The 11,468-nt window shown below is 35.2% G+C and overlaps 1 protein-coding gene across 1 annotated transcript; it reads left to right on the top strand.

Moving 5' to 3' along the window:
* The first annotated feature begins 4,942 nt into the window (after window positions 1-4,942).
* LOC115221266 (piggyBac transposable element-derived protein 4-like) lies at window positions 4,943-5,401 on the top strand. The gene has a single exon (XM_029791414.1). The coding sequence runs from the start codon at window positions 4,943-4,945 to the stop codon at window positions 5,399-5,401; it is 459 nt and encodes a 152-aa protein (XP_029647274.1).
* Window positions 5,402-11,468: the final 6,067 nt, after the last annotated feature.

Here is an 11,468-nt window from a genome sequence, read left to right as displayed (position 1 = left end):
ATGTAGTTGTATATGTATGTGTATGCGTGTGTGTGAGGAATGACACACACACTCACGCACGCACACATGTACATCAATGCTTTCGGAGTGATATGTTAAAATATTGAGTTTTCTCGAATTTTGTCTTAATTGGTGGTAAAATTGAAAGAATTTTTTATGGCATCACCCACTGAAGTACTCTGAAAAATCTTAGGTAAACTCTAATTGAAGAAATTGTGTGAGGAGTAAATGGTTATGTATTTATTTGTTTCTGTTTGCTGTGTTTCTTTATTTTTTGAGTAGTGGTTTAAATACTTTCAGTTTAGTCTTCCTCAAATCACTCTGTCGCTATTTACTTTCATTTTATTCGTTGCACACTGTGTGTGTGCGTTTGCGTGTGCTGTAAACCAGACTAAGAAGCATTTGACATACACCCAGAATGTGAGTTTTCTGTAAATTTTGCTTAATTGGAGTTTAAATTTTAAAAACTGGACCTGGCATGACCCGATGCATTCTACTCTTAAAAATGCTAGGTAAATTGTAATTGAAGAAATCCTATATTGTAGATTTGTATAACTCCCAAAGGGAGGCAGATAAATCTGCCTTTTATAATAAGATATATATATATATATATATATATATATATCTATATATATATATATATATTATATATATATATATATATATAATATATATATATACTGCTTCTGTTTGAAATGTTTTTTTTTTTATTTTGTTACTTCTATAAAACATGAAAGTACATGTAATATTGTAAAATGCAACATTGAAAAATTACAAAAATACTATATATATATATATATATATATATATATATTGTTCAGGATTTGTAAGGCTGTTTATAGATAAATGCATTAGCCAATTAAATTTCAGCATAGTACGACTTCCACATTTTACTTTTGTATTTTTGTAATTTTTCAATGTTGCATTTTACAATATTACAAGTACTTTCATGTTTTATAGAAGTAACAAAATATTTTTTTTAAAAAACCACATTTCAAACAGAAGCAGTATGTTTTATTGTTATTAACGAGAATGCTTTTATTCGAAAAGTCGTGTATTTTACTTTTGTCATTTCAGCAAAACAAGGTAGGACTTGTAAAATTGCCATACGTAATATTATTAAATTGTAAAGCTATAAAAATAAAATGTGGAAATCAAACTATGTTGGAGTTTCATCGAGTAACATACGAGGGCGTACTGAAAACTTCCTGGCTTTGGGTAAAAGAACATATAAATAAAAGAGTTATTATGATTTTATTTAACATATTTACCTCTCAGAGTTACACACTTGAGGCAGTGATCCTTCAGTTTTACTAAGTCCTGTAAAAGGACTCGGAAGGTTGGGCCTCCAACCAGGCCTTTCGCTACACCTTTAAAGGAGCTTTTCAACATCCCTCGTGTATGTATGTATGTATGTATGTATGTATGTATGTATGTATGTATGTATGTATGTATGTAAGTATGTGTGAATGTATGTATATATATATATATAAATATATTCACACATAGGCGCAGGAGTGGCTGTGTGGTAAGTAGCTTGCTTACCAACCACATGGTTTCGGGTTCAGTCCCACTGCGTGGCATCTTGGGCAAGTGTCTTCTGCTATAGCCCCGGGCCGACCAATGCCTTGTGAGTGGATTTGGTAGACGGAAACTGAAAGAAACCCGTCGTATATATGTATATATATATGTATGTGTGTTTGTTTGTGTGTCTGTGTTTGTCCGCCTAGCATTGCTTGACAACCGATGCTGGTGTGTTTATGTCCCCGTTACTTAGCGGTTCGGCAAAATAGACCGATAGAATAAGTACTAGGCTTACAAAAAGAATAAGTCCCGGGGTCGAGTTGCTCGATTAAAGGCGGTGAAACAAGTAAAAGAGTAAAGAGTGTATATATTATGTATGAATATATATATATATAGGGAGAATGTATATATATATATATAAGCATAAGATGGCCAGTATGAGAATAAAAACCTACAAAGGTAATAATTATTATTAAAATTATAATTTAAAGCATCTAAGAGATACCACCGCGTTGGAAATAACAGCTAAAACCACATTAAATGTTCATACAGCACCAGGAGAGAAGTCAAAAGACAAAATAAACTAGCAAAAATTTACTGGATAATTCCAGATCCCGGATTTATATACATACATACATACATACATACATACATACATACATACATATAAGTTCAGCAAAAATTTAGATTCAAATGAATATGGTACTTAATTTAGATGCACCAGAATTTTGTATGGTGTTATCCATAAAAATCCGCGGGGCGATTATAATCAAAATAAGCAACAAGAATGACTCCGGCAATTTGGTACGATCGTTTCGTACTACATCATTTTATTGAATGTTGTAAGTATTACAACATATTTAAGATGTTGAGTACTCATCAGCCAATTATAGAGGTTTTCCATTAATACCAAAAAATGATGTAGTACGAAACGATCGTACCAAATGCTGGAGTCATTCTTGTTGTTTATTTTGATATATATATATATTATATATAATATATATAATATATATATATATATATAATATATATATATATATAATATATATATTAATATACCGGAGTAAACAATAAATGTGAAACAAGGTGGAAAAAAGAGTACTCAAATACCAGTGGTAGAGTAATATGCTTTATTTTCTGCTGCTTAAAATAAAGTATATATATATATAGGTTATCAGTGACTTTAAAGTTTAACCTGTCTCTCATCTCTCTATGTGCGACGTAGGTGAAACTTCGGAGTTACTATCGACCTGTATTTTTTCTCTTTTTTATTTGTAAATAATAAAGTCTTATACGTTGACATGTAATGCATTGAGGTGAATGTAAACAAGTTTTGAAGAGCGTTGTTGAGTAACAAAAATATAAACAAAGAGAGAAAAAGGAAAGAGAAAGGATAGAAAAGGAAATAATATGATTGCGGCTGCGGCGGTGGTCGTGTTGGTGGTCGTGTTGGTGGTGGTGGTCGTCGTCGTCTTCGTTGTGGTGGTGGTTGTGATATGGAAAGACATTGATAGAACAAGGAAAACAGTGACCGTTGCTTAAATAAAGATATAATAATAATAATAATAATATAATAATAGTAGTAGTAGTAGTAGTAGTAGTAGTAGTAGTAGTAGTAGTAGTAGTAGTAATAACGTTAATCCAATAAAATAAATAAGAAGAACAAAGTTAACAGGCATACAAGGCTTATTTTATTGTATTTATTTAGGCAATTATCAAAATGTTTCCACTGCACGAAAGTATGTATATATATATATATATATATATTGCTAACCAACCACATGGTTCCGGGTTCAGTCCCACTGCGTGGCATCTTGGGCAAGTGTCTTCTACTATAGCCCCGGGCCGACCAATGCCTTGTGAGTGGATTTGGTAGACGGAAACTGAAAGAAGCCTGTCATATATATATATATATATATATATGTGTGTGTGTGTGTGTGTTTGCGTGTGTGTGTTTGTCCCCCTAGCATTGCTTAACAACCGATGCTGGTGTGTTTACGTCGCCGTCACTTAGCGGTTCGGCAAAAGAGACCGATAGAATAAGTACTGGGCTTACAAAAGAATAAGTCCCGGGGTCGAGTTGCTCGATTGAAGGCGGTGCTCCAGCATGGCCGCAGTCAAATGACTGAAACAAGTAAAAGTGTAAAAAGAGTATATATATATATATATATACATATATATATATATATATATATATATATATATATATATAATTTCAGCATAACAATTTAGATTCAAATGAATATGGTACTTAACTTAGATGCACCAGAATTTTTGGAATTTTTCTTGCAACAGTTAGATGCGATCTTTATCGTGGCCTGACTGGCATCTTTCTTCATGTTTCCTGAAATTAATATCCACAACTTTATGAGTATATTTACCTTCTCTGGGATGTCACTAATTAATTTGAGAACTTTACATTGTTGAAAAGCATATATGGTTTGCTTGGAATCTTGCTTCAAGTTCCTGGAACTCACATCTACAACTTTATCGGTATATTTACACTCTCTAAGATGTTACTAATTGATTTGAGAACTTTACATTATTGGAAAACCTATATGAAATTAGCTGAAAATTACTTGACATATTATATTTGCTGTAATATTTGCAGCTTTAATAAATTGTTATAGTATGAAACAATTGTACTAAATTGTGTGTGTTCAAACCGGCCAAAATTAATTCCCCTTTATTTGTTCAAACCGGCCAAATCCGGCCGTATCCGACCGCTCTACGAAATCGCTAAAAAAAAAAAACAAATCACGTTATTAAATTCTCGTAGCTTTGAGATAATTCGAGATGAAGCCTTTCCCGCCTTTATTCAAGTATAAATACTGTGAAATTGTTTCGACCACATGTTTGAAGAGAAGTGTATACGTTTGTTGTGAAAGAAATGGCGTCAGCAAGTAGCGATTCCGACTTTGAAGGTTCTACCATTGATGATATTGAAGATATCAACGAAAACAAAAGTATTTTGACTTCGGATGAATCTGATATTGATATCAGTGATTACTCGTCGGACGAAGAAGATTTCGATAACGAAAGTGACGAAAATGAAAGTGATGAAGACGGATATTGTAAACAAGGCAACATGGTCGAAAATTACGACACCAGTCACAATTTCTGATTTTACAGAAAACCCTGGTCCACAACATAATTTACCTCCTGATGCTCAACCACTGGACTATCTGTTTTTATTTTTGCCTGAAAGTTGTTTTGAAAATGTTGCGGAGGAAACGAACAAGTATGCGCAACATTTAATTTCTGTTCGAGGAAGAAACGATCCACCATGGCAGCCAACTAATACTGCGGAAATGAGAGCGTTTTTCACAATTAACTGTTTGGAGTTAAACAGCTTCCTCGACTGTGAAACTATTGGAGTCCCGATGTAAGGTATGGCGACCCATATATTTCGAACATCATGTCGAAGACGAGGTATTCGAAAATATCTCAGTATTTGCATTTAAATGATTCTGCCAATGCCCCCAACAAAAACGACCCAAACTACGATCCCCTGCACAAAGTACGTCCCGTGATAGATTTACTTGTAAATAATTATAAAACTGTTTATTTACCTGGGAAAAATCTCAGTGTAGATGAAGCCATGATAGGCTATAAGGGCAGAGTACATTTTCGGCAGTACATGCCTGCCAAACCTACTAAATGGTGGATCAAGGTATGGGAAGTTTGTGAATCGGAGACGGGATACTGTGTAAACTTCGATGCTTACACAGGTAAGAAGTATAATGGGAAAAGACCGCATGGATTAGGACATGATGTTGTATGGTCCCTTACACAACCTTTTCACCATCAGCACCGACACCTCTATTTCGACCGTTTTTTTCTTCAGTGGCTTTGGCTGAAAATCTTGCCCGTGTAAGCACTTACATGTGCAGCACTGTTGCGGGAAACCGTAAAGGTTTACTCCGTGAAATAAAAACAAAATTAAAAAAAAAAGAGGGGACATTTTGCAAATGCAAAAAGAAAATTTATTAGTTACTGCATTTAAAGACAAAAGACAGATTTTATTTCTGTCTTCTAACGAACAACCTGGTGTTGGTGCTGAGGGGAAACCCCTTGTGAATATTTGTTACAACAAATATATGGGTGGGGTAGAAAAATCCCACCAATATCGGGCATATTACCCAGTTGGTCGACCTGGGAAGAAATGGTGGAGGTACATTTTGTAGTTTTTAGTTAATTTAACAATAGTAAATGCACACATTGTATATGTAAAAAGCCACAAAGTACCTCCGCCACCAAAAGACTACGACCACTTGAAATTTCGGGTTGACATCGCATCTCAGTTACGTGAGGGCTTTTCTTCTAGAAAGCACAGAACTGGGAGAAAAGCAAAATTAACTGAGGTGGATGTCATCAGAGAAAATATTGACTTTCATCAAGTCGAAAAAATAAGCGGACGAAAAAAAGTTTGCAGACTGTGCTCGCAGCAAAAAAGAAAAACTGCAAAAGGATACCAGGTCGAGACCTTATATATGTGTTCATTTTGCCAAGTGCTCTTGTGTAAAGGGTGCTTTGGACAATTTCAAGACAGAAATATGCCATAAATGTATAATTTTGCATATTCCTTTTCATTTTATAATATAACTAGCAGTGTCGCCCGGCGTTGCTCGGGTTTGTAAGGGAAATAACTATATAAGCATTTTTAGAGAGTTACTTCCCTTACATAACCCGAGCAAAAATCATTAAAAATGCGGAAAAATGATGGTAAATTTTGTTTTAAATCGTAGACTCATCGTAGACGCGTGCTAATACCCAGAAGGGCTCGATATGAATGACGACTATAAGATACCCGCTTTTGGTTAAACTGCACCGCAAAATGTGGGAGTAGTTAGGAATCTAAATCGGAGTAGACAGAGTCTCACACACAGAACTTGAATTTTATATATAAAGATATGTGAAAGTGAGAACTACATATTAATTTTCAGTATGTTACACACCTGTATTCACCTTTGTCTCACCTGTTAATGAGATTTTTTTTATTAGATGCATTCTGTTAGGTGAATGAATTCATTAAATTGTATAAGAGTGCATAGCCAATGGTATATTGACTAGTAAAAGAGTTTTGTACTTTCTTTTCAATGATGACATTTGAATGAAATATAGAAAAAGAGTAGAATCTTGTACCAATTACACCTGTATTTTAATTAATTCAAATTAATGTACCTCATCTTGAAAAATGTAAAATTGTTGGCCGTTGACATCTGGGATAATTTTAGCAGCAAACCAAACAGGTAAGATGTATTAAGAATATGAATTTTAGTGTTTATTCATAATGTTATTGTTTTTACACCTGTTTATTAAATTTACCTGTCCATCAAAATCAAATTTCGTCAGAAAGATCAGCTAAAATTACGTAATTATAATCCACTGGCATATAAGCACCCATTTACAAAGTTTCAAAGCTGTATGTAGAAAATTAACAAAGTTACAAGTAAATATTGTGGGTGAGGGTGCGTGGTTTAGTGGTTAGGGCATTCGGCTCAAGATCGTAAGGTTGTGAGTTCGATTCCCGGCGACGCGTTGTGTCCTTGAGCAAGACACTTTATTTCACGTTGCTCCAGTCCACTCAGCTGGCAAAAATGAGTTGTACCTGTATTTCAAAGGGCCGGCCTTGTCACACCCTGTGTCACGCTGAATATCCCCGAGAACTACGTTAAGGGTACGCGTGTCTGTGGAATGCTCAGCCACTTACACGTTAATTTCACGAGCAAGCTGTTCCGTTGATCGTATCAGCTGGGACTCTCGTCGCCGTAACCGACGGAATGCTTTTTTTTGAAAATATTGTGGACACCCCACTTGAACCTGAAAAATCAAAATTAATGTGAACAGATAAGTATTGCATTTGACAAATAATCTGAACACTAAAGGATATATATATAATTATATATATATATATTATATATATATATATATATATAATATATATATATTATATATATAATATATAAATATATATAGTGTGTGGTGAGGCAAATCGTTGCTAAACCCTTAATTACTTAGTATTACTTAAACTTTCCTCGAATGAGGCTTTTACATGCCGAAATCTACTTGGTGAAATTAATGATTATTCCAAATTAATTAATTTCACCCTATATTATTACTGATAACCATATTTCATCCCAGTAAATGACCACAACATCTTGTCTTGGCTACACGCTGGTGGGAAGGGGTTGGTGACACAAACTTTCATTCACACTTTGAATTTGGTGATACTGGTAACGGCTTTAGCTCGCTCTGATACTGAGTTGAGATGATGCCTTCTACTATCTCGAAATTTAATATACAATTATTCATAATTGTAGTGTCCTACGCTGATGAGAAAAGAAGTTGGGTAAGACATAATTATTTAATTCTTATGCTTTCCTAAAACTTAATTTCGAAACGTACGTCCGTAGGTGACTTAAAATTGTATGATAGATTGCCGTCATTTCTTCCTCTCTTGCCTGTCTGTGTTTGCCTTTCAAGTGATGTGGTTTTACTGAGATCTCCCTTTTAGTAGAAAGAATAGCTATAACTCTTTGACTGCTATTTCTAAATTTCGGTGTGTGGTGAGGCAAATCATTGCTAAACCCTTAATTACTTAGTATTACTATATATATATATATATACTAGCAGTATCGCCCGGCGTTGCTCGGGTTTGTAAGGGAAATAATTATATAAGCATTTTTAGAGATGTAAACTATAATAGCCATCTCAATATGGCTAACCACAAAGGGGGAGGGGTGTTACTGTAGCTTTTTACGTTCTGAGATTTAATAATAAATTTTAGAGAGTTACTTCCTTATATATGTCAAAAAAGGATTTAAAATGGGAAAAATTGATGGTAAATTTTTTTTAAATCGTAGACTCATTGTAGACGCGCGCTAATACCCAGACGGTCTCGATATGAATCACGACTATAAGATACCCGGTTTTGGTTAAACTGCACCGCAAAATGTGGGAGTAGTTAGGAATCTAATCGTAGGAGACAGACACACAACCTCACTTTTATATATAAAGATTTCCTCTATTTACATAATATGAGGTCTCTTTCTTTCTTTTGTTATCTTACTGTTTTTACCAATATACATATATATAATATTATATATAAATATATATATAGTTACAGAGATGTACTTGCATAGCAAGTGACTTGATCTGAGATCGTGTGCTGGAACGAAAACAGTTGCCGCGTTGAAGGTGTTTATAAGCCATTTAAGAAACACACAAAAACCGTTAGATTCACTTCAACATTTAAATTTAATTTGTCAAAATATTTTCCTCGCTTTGAGACCGCGACCTGTTAGCACGATATTTTTGTCAGTGAACAGGTCGCGGTCTCAAAGCGAGGAAAATATTTTGGCAAATTAAATTTAAATGTTGAAGTGAATCAAACGGTTTTTGTGTGTTTCTTAAATGGCTTACAAACACCTTCCACGCTGCAATATATATATACACACACATATATATATATGTATGTATGTATGTATGTGTATATGTGTCTGCATGTATGTGTGTGTGTGTGTGCGTGTCTGTGCTTGTGATTGTCCTCCACCACTGCTTGACAACGAATGTTGGTTTGTTTACATCCCTGTCACCTAGTGGTTTGACAAAGGAAACAGATAGAATAAGTACAATGCTTACAAAAATAAAACTGGAGTTGATTCATTAAGCTACAATTCTTCAAGGCATTTGCCCCCAGCATGGCCACAACCAATGGCTGGAAAAAGCAGAAGAATAAGAATACATTCTCTGCTTTGGTCTTATGTTCAAGGCATGAGAAAGCTTGAGTTTATATGAGAAGGCCTACAGACCTGGTAGAAACAGCAGCCAAATCTCCCTCAAATCACACCTTACTGTCTTATGTATGTATATATATATAGAGCCAATGAGGGGGACCTCTACATGGTAGCTAGACCTGGTAGAAATAGCAGCCAAATTTCCCCCCAATCACACCTTACTGTCTTATCTATGTATATATGTATGTATGAGCCTATGAGGGAGACCCCTACATGGCAGGTAGACATGGTAGAAATAGCAGCCAAATCTCCCTCAAATCAACACCTACTGTCTTATCTTTCTGCTACTTGGATATAGGTGTTATATTCGTCGTAAAAACTTTCCTGTCACACACTCACGCACACGCACACACCACACACACACACGCACCCTCACACACACACGCGCACACAGCACACACACAACACAACACTCACACACACGCACGTTAGCTTACAATTTTATTTATATATTTGCGTGTCTATGTGTTGAAAGAGGAAGTGGGGGCAGAGTGAAAGAATCACTCACTACAGTAAGTGAATTACTATCATTTTATTCGTTGCCCACTGTGTGTGTGCGTTTGCGTGTGGTGTAACCAGACTAAGAAAAGCATTTGACACACACAACACCACACCAGAATGTGAGTTTTCTGTAAATTTTGCTTGATTGGAGTTTAAATTTTAAAAACTGAACCTGGCATGACGCGATGCATTGTACTCTTAAAATTGCTAGATAAATTGTAATTGAAGAAATCCTATATTGTAGATTTGTATAACTCCCAAGGGAGGCAGATAAAATCTGCCTTTTATAATAAGAGATATATAATATATCTCTTATTATAAAAGGCAGATTTTATCTGCCTCCCTTTGGGAGTTATACAAATCTACAATATAGGATTTCTTCAATTACAATTTACCTAGCATTTTTGAGAGTACAATGCATCGCGTCATGCCAGGTCCAGTTTTTAAAATTTAAACTCCATTAGCAATTTACAGAAAACTCACATTCTGGTGTGTGTGTCAAATGCTTTTCTTAGTCTGGTTTACACCACACGCAAACGCACACCACACAGTGGGCAACGAATAAAATGAAAGTAAATAGCCACAGAGTGATTTGAGGAAGACTAAAGTGAAAGTATTCTGTCTATGACGCTGATAGATACATGAGTAAAATGTATGGGAAGCTAAGAGCTAAGAGTGAGTGAAAATGTTCTTGGAAGAGAGAATTATTAATAAAGTAAACATACACTCATACATACATACATACATACATACATACATACATACATACATACATACATACACAACCACACACACATACACACACACTACATACACACACATACATACACACATACATAACTACATACATATACATACATACATACATATACAATACATACATAACACACCCACATACACACACACACAGTATTGAAGCTTGAGAACAATCAGATACATTTGCAACACATCTGTTGAAAATATTATTGTTCACACCCATACATATACATATATACATACAGACAGACAGACAGATAGACACCACACACCACACACACACACACATGATCCAGCATGGCCACAACCTCAAGGCTGAAACATATAAAAGAATAACAGAATATAAATGTGTGCAAAGTACAAGAAATATTAATGCAGTCTATGGGGATTGGACAATAAGCGTAAGGCAGTGTCAATGGTGGTTCCAGAAATCCGAGCCATAAACTACAGCCTAGAAGACGAGCCTCATCCTGAAAGATCTGTAGAACTCGACAAGGACATCCTGAAAACCCTGGTGGAACAAAATATCATCGTAACTGTTGAGGAACTAGCAGAGAAGCTTGGATTTGGTCATTCAACCATTCATTGACACCTGTGTGCTATCGGAAAAGTCAGCAAATTGGGTCAATGGGTTCCTCACGAACTTTCCGAGTCTAATTGCATGCAGAGAGTGAATGTATGCTTTTCTTTGCTGTCATATCACCACTACTGCGCTATGTATATCTATATATATAAAACTGTAGTTTGTGGAGTGTCTGTCCCCTTCGATTTAGATTCCTAACTACTCCCACATTTTGCGGTACAGTTTAACCAAATTCGGGTATCTTATAGTCGTGATTCATATCGAGCCCGTCTGAATATTAGCGCGCGTCTACGATGAGTCTACGA

Source organism: Octopus sinensis, linkage group LG18 (genome assembly GCF_006345805.1).
Source record: "Octopus sinensis linkage group LG18, ASM634580v1, whole genome shotgun sequence".
Lineage (NCBI taxonomy): Eukaryota > Metazoa > Mollusca > Cephalopoda > Octopoda > Octopodidae > Octopus > Octopus sinensis.
Note: the sequence above shows the minus strand (reverse complement) of the source record. Positions and strands in the feature narration are given on the sequence as shown.

What these genes read in the sequence shown, in the direction of transcription:
- LOC115221266 (XM_029791414.1), top strand. Translation starts at nt 4,943, where the DNA reads ATGTCGAAGACGAGGTATTCGAAAATATCTCAGTATTTGCATTTAAAT.